At 48.0% G+C, this 12,870-nt stretch overlaps 4 protein-coding genes across 4 annotated transcripts; 3 read left to right on the top strand and 1 right to left on the bottom strand.

Moving 5' to 3' along the window:
- Positions 1-1,310: 1,310 nt before the first annotated feature.
- Positions 1,311-2,855, top strand: PSV08DRAFT_378175 (uncharacterized protein; the record flags this gene model as incomplete). Its single annotated transcript, XM_014218642.1, has 1 exon — positions 1,311-2,855. One exon carries the CDS (start codon positions 1,311-1,313, stop codon positions 2,853-2,855), a length of 1,545 nt encoding a protein of 514 aa, XP_014074117.1.
- Positions 2,856-3,258: 403 nt separating this feature from the next.
- On the bottom strand, positions 3,259-4,228 carry PSV08DRAFT_378170 (uncharacterized protein; the record flags this gene model as incomplete). The annotated part of the gene is made up of 3 exons (XM_014218643.2): positions 3,259-3,558; positions 3,595-3,876; positions 3,943-4,228. 3 exons carry the CDS (start codon positions 4,226-4,228, stop codon positions 3,281-3,283), a joined length of 846 nt encoding a protein of 281 aa, XP_014074118.1. The 3' UTR covers positions 3,259-3,280.
- A 335-nt stretch (positions 4,229-4,563) lies between these two features.
- PSV08DRAFT_411191 (uncharacterized protein) lies at positions 4,564-8,298 on the top strand. The gene is made up of 5 exons (XM_066093881.1): positions 4,564-5,616; positions 5,812-6,894; positions 6,928-7,181; positions 7,419-7,822; positions 7,946-8,298. The coding sequence occupies exons 1-5, from the start codon at positions 4,679-4,681 to the stop codon at positions 8,213-8,215; spliced, it is 2,949 nt and encodes a 982-aa protein (XP_065948641.1). The 5' UTR covers positions 4,564-4,678; the 3' UTR covers positions 8,216-8,298.
- Positions 8,299-9,205: 907 nt separating this feature from the next.
- Positions 9,206-9,599, top strand: PSV08DRAFT_364109 (uncharacterized protein; the record flags this gene model as incomplete). Its single annotated transcript, XM_014218645.2, has 1 exon — positions 9,206-9,599. One exon carries the CDS (start codon positions 9,206-9,208, stop codon positions 9,488-9,490), a length of 285 nt encoding a protein of 94 aa, XP_014074120.2. The 3' UTR covers positions 9,491-9,599.
- Positions 9,600-12,870: the final 3,271 nt, after the last annotated feature.

The raw sequence follows: 12,870 nt of genomic DNA, 5'->3' as shown, positions 1-12,870 counted from the left end.
GATGATTGGTAGTACTAGTACGTAGGTCTGGCCCCAACGGCTGCACAAGGCCCGTGCCCTCGGACTGAGGATCCTCGATCGCCATCGCATGCGGAGAATATTGCGCGACATCTTCAAAATGCCGTTTTGTCTCGAGCGATGGTTCTGTGTAATCGCCATGAAAGATTTGGTTACTTCTTCATGGGAGAAATGAGCAAGGTTGCCTGACCTGCTCCTCTTTGCTCTGTGGTATACTAGGCAGTTACAGCTTGCTATCATCGCATCGCGCCAGCATCACAACAACCTGGTCTCTGCTTCCTCGATCTCATCAGCTCCTCCGGCAACGCATGCCGACCACCGAGAAAAGAAAAAAAAACTTCATTCGCTTGTATCCCACTGCCTGACTTCGGATGAGGTCGCAACCGGCGGCGTGGCGTGCGCTGAAACCAGGCACTTTGCTACAACAGGTTTTGCAAACACGAACAGGGACCTGGGAGACCCTCAGGAACCTCCAAGAGCTAGAACCACTGACATCAACATCGGCCTCTGGCAGGGACGATGGCTTGGGCCTGGGGTTCGAGGCTGTCAGGACATGCGGGCCGTTGCTCGTTCTGGAACGTTGAAACCTTATTCGCCTCACATCCCTAACGCGCATAGGCCTTATGGCATCGACCAACAGAGCCTCAACACTGCAATATTCCTGCATCTGGACTTGCTACGTATTCTCCGACAGTTCCTGTCAGGCCAAGACTTCCACCGCTGAAGTCGCGCTCTTGGCATGGTGGCTGGTATCTAACGCCTCTGATTGGGCCTCGTCGCCCAAGGCCTCATTGAGCACATGGGTTTTACCCTAGCAGGTTCGTGCCAAGCACCATCACTTGCGGCTAGACGGCAGAGTGGCAGCTGTACATGTTGGAGAAGAGTGGGGAGATTACCTTTCGGTTGCCTTGTCTGGTCGCCCTGGTGCCTCAAGGCATCATGGCTATGCAGAGAATGCGGCCAGGAGACCGAGATCAAACACTTGCAAGTTTACACTGGCTCCACGTAATGTTTTTGCTCCCAGATGGATGTTCCGATTCGGCCTTGTTCCTTTGCAACAGCCCAAAGTACATATAACACGAAAGGCCCGGCGCCTTGTAGATTTTGTCATCTCCTTCATCAACGCCGTCTTCAAGTCCCTTACCTTCTTTTCAACAGTGCCGAGCACTCATATTTTAATCATTGTTGAGCTGTGCTCTTCATTCCTTCATTTTACCATTGTAATACACAGACACCCGGTGATCCGCATCCAGTCCTTTCAGGGAAACAAAAAAAGAAATCGACCATTCATAATGAAGACTATTTACCCACTACTCACTCTCCTTTCGGCTGCGGCCGTAGCCGCCGGTCCTCTACCAAGGAACGTACAGCTGCTCCCGGACGCAAACCTCAAGCCTACCCGCGTCGTCGCGCGCACCCAAATGCCTGCAGAGGCTGCACCAGCACCCCCAGCAGGAGTTGATCCTGGCAAAGCTGCTGCGGATGCTATGGAATCAATGCATGCAGCTCAAGCGGAGGCCAAAGAAAAAGCTCATCAAGAGGCTGCTAAGCAGATGGAGGCCATGCACCAGGCAGAGGCAGAGGCGAAGGAGAAGGCCCACCAAGAGGCCGCTAAGCAGATGGAGGCTATGCACCAAGCAGAAGCCGAAGCAAAGGAAAAGGCACACCAGGAAGCTGCAGCAGCCATGGAATCCATGCACGTTGCATCGGAGAAAGCAAAGGACGCTGCCCACAAGGCATCAGCTGATGCCATGGAAGCTATGCACGTCTCACGAGAATTGGCCAGCATCTCCATGGCCATGAAGACAGAGGCTCCAGCTGCCACTCTTCCTCCACCTCCACCACCACCTGCTGCCATGCCCCACGAAACTCCTGCCCCAGCCCCTACACATGTTATGCCCCCTCCTCCCGCTGCCGAGATGTCACCACCACCTCCTCCCGCCGAGATGCCACCCCCACCCCCTGCTCACACAATGGCACCCCCTCCACCTCCTGCTGCGGAGATGCCACCACCACCTGCTGCTCATACAATGGCACCTCCACCTGCTGCTGAGATGCCTCCTGCTGCTGAGATGACTCCTCCTGCCAAGATGCCTCATGCTCCCGCTGAAATGCCATCTCCACCTCCTGCTGCTGAGATGCCCCCAGCCGCTGGTGGTATGAATGGTAGTGAAGCTGCACCGCCTACGTCATCTGCTCCCCCTGCTGCTGAGGTCACCGAAAGCTTCTCTCTGATTATGGATCAGGCTGCAGAGGCTACTGGTGCTGCCAACATGACTGCTTCCCCGGCCATGAGCACTCCTGCAGCGCCTGCTGAAACCGGCGCTGCCGAGGAAGAGAAGAAGAAGGCCGAAGAGGAGCAGAAGAAAGCAGCCGAAGAGGAGCAGAAGAAGGCAGCTGAAGAGGAGAAGAAGAAGGCCGAGGAAGAGAAGAAGGCCAAGGAAGAGGCCGACAAGGCTGCTCAGGAAGAGGAGAAGAAGGCTGCAGAGGAACAGAAGAAGCAGGAGGAAGCTGACAAGAAGGCCGCCGAGGAGGAAAAGAAGAAGCAAGAGGAGGCTGACCAGGCTGCTCAAGCTGAAAAGCCCGCTGAGAAGCCCGCTGAGGACGCTGCACAAGACAACAAGAGTGAAGCCGAAGCCTCCGCCCCCGCTGAGACACCTGCTGAAGCGCCCGCCGAAGCGCCCACCGAAGCGCCCGCCGCGCAGGAACAGCAACAAGAAGCGGCCGGCGAAGCAACCATCAAGCTACCAGTCGGCTTCCTCACTTCTCCACGTCTGCGCCGTGCCAACCTCGCCAACATGCCCGTTAAGCGCGGCATGAAGGCTCTCGCTTTCTAAACGTCCGGCCCCCATTTTTTCTTTTGTGTGTACTTGGTATATGGGAGGTGAAGCGAGATGGGAGTCGATGAAGCAGAGAAGTAGGTTTGTGTGTGTGTGTATGTGTGATTATAGCACAGGACTGTTTAGTGTTGTCCCCCATGCTCGGTTAGACGGGAAAGCGTGCTTAGAGAATTATTAGTGTAGCGTAGTTGACCGAGTGCAATCATCCTGACTCGAGTTTTCTTATTTTTTTTTCGAATAAACAAACTTTATTCTCATAACGCTCTATTCCTTGCAGCTTCGCTTGTGCTAGTGGATTTGTATCTGCTGATTGAAATAGGGGGGGTTTGCGATATTACTTTTGCTTGGAAGAAGAGGTAGCCCTGGAAGTATCTAACTGAAATATACACGCCTATTGTACATGTGCAGCGTCCTCGTGGTAACTAGCCTACACTCGTCCTGTTATCTGCAGGTGCGTTGGATACGAAAACAGATAGAATAGCAGCGTAAGCTGCTGCCACAGCCATCATTTCGAAACTGGTCACTTTGAGGAAGAGCGACACGAGAAATGACAGCACCAGTATCCACGCCGCAATAATCGCCAACTGAACGTTTTTAGATGGCTCGTGCGATAGAATAACCAAAGGAGCAATGAGAAACACGGCTGTAAATGCTGCAGTGAGTAGACGCCCGGTGATCTCGGCTATAAAAATGGTACTATCTGGGTACAACCGTTGGCCGTAACGGTCGTAGAAACGCTTGATCCAACTTTTGTCCGGTTCTTTAGTGGTGCCCAGTTCTTCGGTGGTGTCCTGGGATTTTCTCGACAGCTTCCATAACCTGAAGAGGCGCAGGGCCTTGTGGAGCCAGCGCTGGAACGGATCGGTGCGCGCTCGCGTTCCGAGATCTACTCGTATCATTCTCGTCTTGTACTTCCCTTCTAGGCCGATGTCCGTACGCTGATCGGAGAGTATCTCGTCGTCGAGCAAGGAAATTGTTTCCATCATCATGATTTTGTTGAAGGCATCGAGGGCTCCGTCTTTTTGCATCCGAATTTCGTGTTAGCGGGGGTATTTGATGTGTAGTTTGGAGGGTGTGTATGTACCATATTCTTGCAAAAGACTGCGGAGCTTTTTAATAAATTTTCGAGTGATTACTTGGTCGATCGTGGTAAATTTAGGATCTCTGCTGCCATGCTTGAGACCAAGCCTATCGCACGAAGAGATGGGCAGTTCGAGGCTGAAACCTGCTTGGTACAGATCATAGTCCATTTGGGCAATTTCATCTTCTAGGAAACGCAAATTTAGTAGATGCGCAGTTTTAAATCGACGGAAGCTGTGCAACGTAGTATTTTTGTCGGCGGTGCTGGCTGTCCATGCATTGAGAAACATGTCGTGCGTTCTGCTTGTTAGACCTTGAGGCACGTTGTGGACGGGTAACTGGGCCATGTTGGAGTAAAGATGGGTGTGAACAGGTAGAAGCTACAGGAAGGAAAAATCACTTAGATATTTCAGAAGCCTAGGAAGCAGGGCTTTGATCCTTCATGCATACTAATCCCAAGCCTAATCACTACTTTGGCTATGATTTGCGATAGAAGCGCCCGGAGTAACCAACGAACAGAATAACATGTGGCGCAGCTAGTAGTATGCGGCGCACGATCCTGCGTTGAAGGCTGAGACACTACTCTAATGCAATAGGCTGAAATAGGTCGATCATGCAGAATCAATGCGACAAGGCTGAAGCAACATTGCCTTGCTATACACATTCATCTTCGCTGAAACAACACGTCTCTTTAACATAGTACCGCCTTCCTTTCAACTCAAGTCATACCTTCACCAGTGATGTCTGGCAGTACGCCCGCCAGCTGCGCAGATTACCATGTCGCTTGGATATGCCCCGTCGCCGACCTCGAGCTTTTGCCTGCAAGGCTGATGCTTGACGAAGAGCACCCAACACCGCCTTACGATACCCACTATGATGAAAATACTTACTTATGCGGTACTATTAGTGGACACGCAGTCGTTGTTGCGACTTGCCCACAGGGAGGGACAGGTAATGTCAACGCTGGGCGCTTAACGGGGCCTATGTTCAAGACATTCCCTAATATTCGCATGGCGGTGCTCGTGGGTGTTGGCGGTGGTATCCCCCGCGAAGAAGTCCCTGACGAACCTCTGGATGATATTCACCTTGGAGATGTGGTTGTGGGATGGCCTGGTGACGACGGACCAGCGTGTGTATACCACGAGAGAGGTAAAGCTAAAGTTGACGGAGAATTTCATATGGTGGGCACAATACAAAACCCAGATTGGAGACTTACCCAAGCACTCAGCATCCTTGCTAGCGATCACGAAATGGGAAAAACTACTTTCGAGGTCCAACTTCGGAGGTTGCAGCGCACGAAGCGAGCGAAGAAATTTGCCCATCCGGGCCTCGAGAATGATAAACTCTTCAGGGCTGAACATCACCATGTTGGCAGCTACGGATCTGGATGCAAAGATTGCGATGCAAGCAAACTGGTTGAACGCCCCCAACGAACCGAGGAGAACCTGGAAACGCTAGTCTTTCACCAAGGGAGGATTGCTACTGGTAACGCAGTTATCCAGGACGCCGAGCTACGTGACAAGATTAGAGCGCGATGCAATGGAGCGCTTTGTGTGGAAATGGAAGCGGCAGGTGTTGATGCGAGCAGACGATGCCTTGTTGTCCGTGGCATCTCTAATTACGCAGATTCGCACAAAAATGACTTGTGGAGAGCGCATGCAGCTGGTAATGCGGCTGCGTTCACTAGGGAGCTGTTATGCAGAATCCAGCCAGCCACAGTCAAAGACATGAAAGGGCAACCTGAAGCTCAGTAGCAGATCTGTTTGATGTGAATAGTCAAGTAGGAACATGGAAATACAACGTTGAACTGTTAATACGACCCACGTGCACCATGCTCGCCCATTACAGAGCCATGGCTTGTTCCACTACCTAGGCCACAGACCTTTGTTGGTCGCGGGAAACAGCTTGCCCTACTCAATGCCCACATACTCTCGGAAGGTTGCTGTCGATATGCTGTATACGGCCTTGGTGGTTGCGGGAAGACAGCTCTCGCTCTTGAGATAGCTTATCGAACGCGGGAGCAGCAGCCTCAGCGTGCTGTGTTCTGGGTGCCTGCGATCAGCCAAGCAGACTTTGAACAGGCATACCGAGAGATAGGACTGCTCCTTCGCATACCTGACATCACGGATGCTAAGGCCGATGTCAAGACACTTGTAAAGGCAAGGCTGAGCGACGAAAGTTTTGGGCAGTGGCTGGTGATTGTTGACAATGCAGATGACGACAGTATACTCTTTAGCCCACTTAAAGGAGGGAAAGACGGGGATCGGCTGATCGACTATCTTCCATACAGCCAAAAAGGCTCTCTCATTTTTACCACCCGAGTTGTAAAGGCCGCACACAACTTAGCTGCAAACAACGTCATAGAGCTAGGCATGTTCGACAGGGAAGATGCTAAGGAGGTCTTGAGAACACGCCTGTTCGAAAAGTACCAACACCTGGTCGAGGATGAGGTAATCGCTGATGAATTTCTCGATATGCTCACTTGCCTCGCCCTCGCAATCGTCCAGGCGGCAGCATTCATCAACCAGAACGACATCCAGCTCTCCGAATATATACAGCTGTATCGAGCGAGTGAGCAACAGGCGACTCAGCTTCTCAGTGAAGAGTTCCAAGACCAAGGAAGGTACCAAGAAATGAAAAATCCGATCGCAACAACTTGGTACATTTCATTCGACCAAATCACGTCTCGCGATGAACTAGCAGCCGAATACCTGTCATTCATGGCATGTACAGCAAATAACGATATACCAGAGTCAATGCTGCCGGTCGAAGAATCACAGCTAAAACAAACGAAGGCCATTGGAACCCTAAAAGCATACGCTTTCATTACTGAGCGAAGGTTTATACGGGATGAGCACGCATTTCAGCAAGAGCAGACGCAAATGCTGAAGAGATCATTCAATATTCATCCACTAGTGCACTTGGCAATGCGGGGCTGGTTGAAATCACAGAATCAGTGGCTCGTGTAGGTGAAAAGGACTATTGACAGATTGGAAGAGATTGTGCCGAATGGAGATTACAGAACCAGAGAAATGTGGACGCCATACTTGCCTCATGCCAAATATGTCATGGGTGTACCTGAAATCTTCGAGCAAGATATAGGATTGGAGCTTCTTGAGCGGGTAGGAGGATGTGAATTGATGCTGGGACGCTACAGGGCGGCGGAGGGAACATACCGTCAGATGCTGGTTAGAGCAGTCAGTTTATTTGGTGAAGAGAATCCAGGCACTGCAAATAACAAGGGTTTGCTGGGAATAGCAATATTGAATCGATGTCGATACAGAGAAGCAGAAGCGACCTTTAGAGAGGCAATAGTGCTAAATGAAAAGACTTGCGGCGGCCAAGAGAATCTATGGGCAAGAAGAGTAAGAAATGACCTAGCAACTACGCTAAGGTACCAGGGCTATGTCGAAGAGGCAGAGAAGGAATATCGACTGATCCTAGCATTGAACGAAAAGGACTTTGGAAAGGAGCATGAAGACACTATACATACTTTGGGCAACCTAGGGTCATTGTTCTCTGATCTAGACAAGAATGAAGAGGCGGAGCAGATATTCCAAGAAATCCTAGCGATAACGAACAAAGTCTTTGGAAAGGAGCACCCACACACTATAGGCACTATGAACAGCCTAGCAAAGTTACTGTGGGAATTAGATAGGTACGAAGAGGCGGAACAGATTTGTCGAGATTCACTAGCGCTAGCAAAGAAAACCTTTGGCAAGGAGCACCCAATTACTCTGACTGGAATGGGTAATCTAGCACGAGTGCTACTGGATACGTGCAAATACGAGGAGATAGAACAAATGTTCCTAGAAACACTAGGGCTGGCGGTAAAGGCATTGGGCAAAGAGCACCCCACAACGCAGAATTGCTTGGAAATATATGTTGCGATTCTACAAAAGCTAGGTAGATCCGAAGAGGCCGCGTCTGTAATGGAGAAGATAACTTAGCTACTTTCCATGAACACATAATGAGATATCAAGACAACTCTCTCACACACTTACAAGATCGATACCCTAAATAGTTGGGATGTTGTCCGCGTCTGCTGCTTGAGGACGACTGTTGCCAGCGCTGTATTGGCGCTTGGTCGGAATATTATCCGCGTCCGCTGCTTGAGGGCGGCTGTTTCCGGCGCTGTACTGGCGCTTGGTTGGGATGTTGTCGACATCTGCCGCTTGAGGACGGCTGTTGCCAGCGCTGTATTGACGTTTGATCGGGATGTTGGAATCCACAGCTTCAGTCCTACTAGTCAATGGCTGAGTGGGCATGGCCACTGACAAAGCCAAGAGACCGGTGAAAGTAAAGAGGGTAGATAGACGCATGGTGAGATATACTTAAGTTTTGGTCGTAAAAAAATAGTGGGTAGAGAGTTATTTGGTTACGGGACATCTTTTTATATATCTGTTCTTGCAATGTAAATGCCGCTACTCTTAATGCAATTGTGTTCAGGGGTAGAGGTGAACTGCCAAGAATTCAATCCGATCTAAGTTCGAAACCACACCGCGGTTCTATCGCCGCTATTATCGTCGTCCTACTATATACCGTGTATCTCTCCGTTACGGATATCCCTGCGTACCAGAATCAACGAATCAGCTTGCAAGTTTAGGGCAGAAGTCTGTGATTTCAATAAGGTGATTGGTCAGTTCTAGGACCTAGGGATCTTTGTCACAAATTGGTACACGTTAGCATGTGCATGCTGCTATTATCACTATTGATGATACAACGAGGGGTTGCCTACGACCCTGTAATACAAGACGTCAGTATCCTACCACTATCCCGTATTCACGCTAATCTTTCCCAAAGAAGCTGCACAGGTGGATAGGCATAGAACTACGCTACTACCATACTCTCGGCACTACTAAAACTCCGCAACAATTAGATTCACTTGGCAGTCCAATTTACGCAAGTATAACATCTACTGGATCTTATAGCTTCATTAAGAAACTACCACCTCCAGAACTTATGTTATTTATTAAACCACCATGTTTCAAAAGCTTTTGACGTAGTAATGTAACGATTGAGATTTCGTTCATGGTTACTTTTCTTTCGTGATCCTGAGATTTTCGCTGCATCGGCCCTACTAATTACCTCCTGCCGATTATAGTGCTGAGTGTACCAAACGTGAATCACTGTATCAGAAGCGATCACCGACTAGACAACAAAGCGAGTGTATAGGAAGTGGTAGTTCACTAAGGAGTACCGGAAACAAATCATAATCGACGCTACTGTATATGCCCAGGAGTTTGCGATCTGGACGAGTGGGAGAGATGGCAATCTCGACCCCTGAACGCGACCGCGACCGCGACCGCGAAGCGACATCCCTGCCAACCGAGCTACCAGCACCACTAAAGAGGCGCGCAAGAAACACTATCGAGCAAAACGAACACTACCGCAGGCGACCATTACAGCTAGACCTATCAGCCGACGACTCCGACACTATCCAGATTGAAAGCAGCCAACCCATCCGTCAAGCCAGGAAGAGCACCGCCACCAACAAAGACCTACTTACCGCGTTAACTAAGATCATCCAGCAGCAGAATGAAACGATCTAGAACCTTGAGCGCGAAACAAGAGAGATTAGAAAGAACCAGCAAGCGATTATCGACTATAATATGAAACTTATTGACGAGATCGCTGAGCTAAAGACACGCGTTGATGACCTCGTAGCAACAAGCTCTAGTACGCGTACCTAGGCTGAGGTAGCGTCTATAAGCGCACCCGTAGGACTAAACGCTATAGCCGTGCCGCTAGCAAGCCAGCAGCACACTACTAGAACTAACCTCGCTTCTATCGACGTGCCCAGCGTTACTATAGACATCTTTAGGGTAGATAGCGAAAATAATAGATTATTGGTAGGATCAGTTAGAGCAGCCGTTAAAAAAGAGATACGCACAATAGAGAATTAAGAAAACTAGCGATGCCGAGCGGTTACTATCAACTATGCGACCTAGAACTAGATCAGGATCGCGTGTAGAGATGAAGACGAGCACTAGTTAGTGAAGAAAGTAGTAAAGTAGATTGGCGTAGGCTCGCGCGTACTACGCGATAAGCTTTACCTAGTTAAGATTAACAACGTTAAGAGGATAGCAGTGTTAGACAAGAAAGATAAGCTTAGAGCAGGAGTAGTAGAAGCTTTTAGAGAAGAGAATGGAACGATAGTCGCTAAGATTGCGTAGCTTAGTAAGAGAGACGTCCCTAAGGCGTATAGATCTATAGTAGTGTATATAACTAAGAAAAGCGACGCAAGGAGACTTATCATAGAAGGCTTTTTCCACGCGGGTAGAGAGTCTAGTATAATAAGCGTATTTAAGCAGCGACTATGGCTAGGATAATACTATAACTGCTAGGAGCTCGGCTATAAAGCGTTTTAGTGCTGAAAGGCGCAGAGATATAAGAGATACGCTAAAGAAGGCTACTACTATAAGAGCTGTAGTGAAGTAGTAATAAAGTGCGTATTATATAGAGGACCGCACGAGTTATTTAGCAGAAACTATTAGATGCTATACCTACCTTAATATAAATAGAGCATTCTGTATAATCTAGCTTAATATAAGAAAGTAAGGCGAAGTACACGATAGCTTAATGAACGACGAAGAGCTGCAAGACGTAGTAGTAGTAGCTATCTAGGAGCTGTATGCACAGAGGATCTAGGGTCGGCTGCTAACGACGCCTATACTCTACTACAAGTGGACTAAGATAGTGCTATTAATATAGCGAGAAGGAAGGTGGCTAATACAAAGCATACTGTGGGTAAATAGAGAGGTAGAAGCGGAATAGGTACGGGTAGAGTCGCTAGACCTAACAGTAGCGATCATCTAGCTACACGAGCGTTAGGTTCTAGTAGTATTAATATACATACTAGGAGGAGACCCACAGGTATTACGAGACGCATGCAAAAAGATAAATAGAGTAATTACAGAGACGAGACGAAGGGCCAGTATAGTAGTAGACGTCGTGCTAGCTAGCAACTTCAATTAGCATAACTAGCTATAGGGAGGAGAGGATGTAACGCTAGTTAGATAGGGCGAGGTAGACCCGATTATCAATCTAATAACGGAACACGCGCTTAGCAGCCTACTCCCGCGCGGTACTAAGATATAGTAGTGCGGAGAGTATAAGACGATAATTAACTTAGTGCTAGCGTTAAAAGAGCTGGTAGATACGGTACTAAGATACGCCGCCTATAATACTAAGCACGGCTCTAACTACTAAATAATCGAAACAGTCTTTAACAGCTCCATGCTAGTAGTATAGTAATAAGAGCGGCTTCTACTTAAGAACGCGCTATAGAAAGCAATTAACGATAGGATCGCTAGAGCGCTCAGCGGGACCCTACTAGTGGGCACGATGCAGTAGAGGACCGACAGACTAATAGTAGTGGTGCTGGAGGCGGTGTATACACTAACACCTAGGGCTAAACTATTACTATACGTAAAGAGGTAGTAGGCGCAGAACCTAATATAGCTACGCCGCATCTATACGCACTAGAGGAACCAAGCGAGAGCCGCAAGGCGAATAGGGGTTACTTAGCTAGACCTAGAAGAGATGGCAAAAGGAGCGTCGAAGCAGTACTATAATACTATTTAATAACAAAAGAGAAAGCACTAGGATAACTTTCTAGCGGACAATAACAACATCTAGAACGTGGCTAAGTATCTAAAGGCAGGCAACGAGGCGTTTAAGACAGTTCTAGCACTTTATAGAATAGATAGGACAACTATAAGCAACTTTGAAGAATAAGTAGAGGAGTTACTTAATACCTTTTTCCCTCCGCTTCCTAGTAGTATTAATGACGAGGGAGCTAGGCTATAGAGAGCACCTGTAGTAATGCTAACTATTACGCTTAAGGAGGTAGAAAGACAGCTATACGCCGCTAAGTTATAGAAAGTACCTAGAGACGATAGACTACTAGTTATTATATAGAAGTAGGTCTAGCTGGTAGTAAAAGACTATGTACTTACGCTATTCCGATAGTTGCTAGAGGAGGGAGTGTTACCTAGCTAATAGAGACACGCTAAGATTATACTGCTTAAGAAGCTAGGTAAGGAAGACTACACTATTATAAAGGCGTAGAGGCCAATCTCACTATTGGCTACTCTAGGTAAAGTGCTAGAGTTAGTAGTAGTAGAGAGGATCTCGCACATAGTAGAGACATATAGGCTTCTACCCACCAACCACTTTAGAGCGCGCAAGTAGCGATTAGCTAAGTAAGTATTAGTATTACTCTAAGAACAGATTTATACCGCGTGGCGGGGCTAGCAGACTATTAGTCTAATTAGCTTCGATGTTAAAGGAGCGTACAATAGAGTGTGTAAGGAAAGACTACTATAGAGGATAAAAGCACGAGGCATACTATAGAAGCTGCTAAAGTAGGTAGAAGCATTCTGCTTAGAGCGCACTGCGTTAATTTAGGTTAACGAATAGGCTTCTAAGGCCTAAGAACTACTATAAGCAAAGCTACCACAAAGGTCTCCGTTATTGCTAATTTTATTTCTCTTCTTTAACGCCAATCTCATACAGCGACCTATTAATACGTATAGAGGCGTAATAGCGTTCGTTAATAACTTCACTATGTGAGTTACCAGCCCGACGGCGCAAAGCAATAGGGAGGGTATTAATACTATTATCTAAGAGGCACTAGACTAGGAACAGAGAAGTAGAGCGACGTTTAAAGTAGAAAAGACAGCTATTATCCACTTTACTTATAGGACGTACAAGAGTGCCACAAAGCCCTTTATTATTAAGAGGTAGAGCGTCTCACCTAAGGACTATATTAAGATACTTAGCGTACTTATAGACGCTAGGCTTAAGTACTATAAGTATATTATAAGAGCAGCCGCAAAGGGACTAGAAGTAGTATTAGAACTTAGGAGGCTATAAGGACTCTTACCTAGAGTAGCGCGATAGCTGTTTATAGCTACAGTCGCGTTAA

The sequence above is a fragment of the Bipolaris maydis genome (genome assembly GCF_028858645.1).
Source record: "Bipolaris maydis strain C4 unplaced genomic scaffold PSV08scaffold_11, whole genome shotgun sequence".
In the NCBI taxonomy this organism is placed as follows: Eukaryota; Fungi; Ascomycota; class Dothideomycetes; order Pleosporales; family Pleosporaceae; genus Bipolaris; species Bipolaris maydis.
The sequence above is the reverse complement of the archived record's forward strand: the minus strand, read 5'-3'. Positions and strand labels throughout refer to the sequence as shown.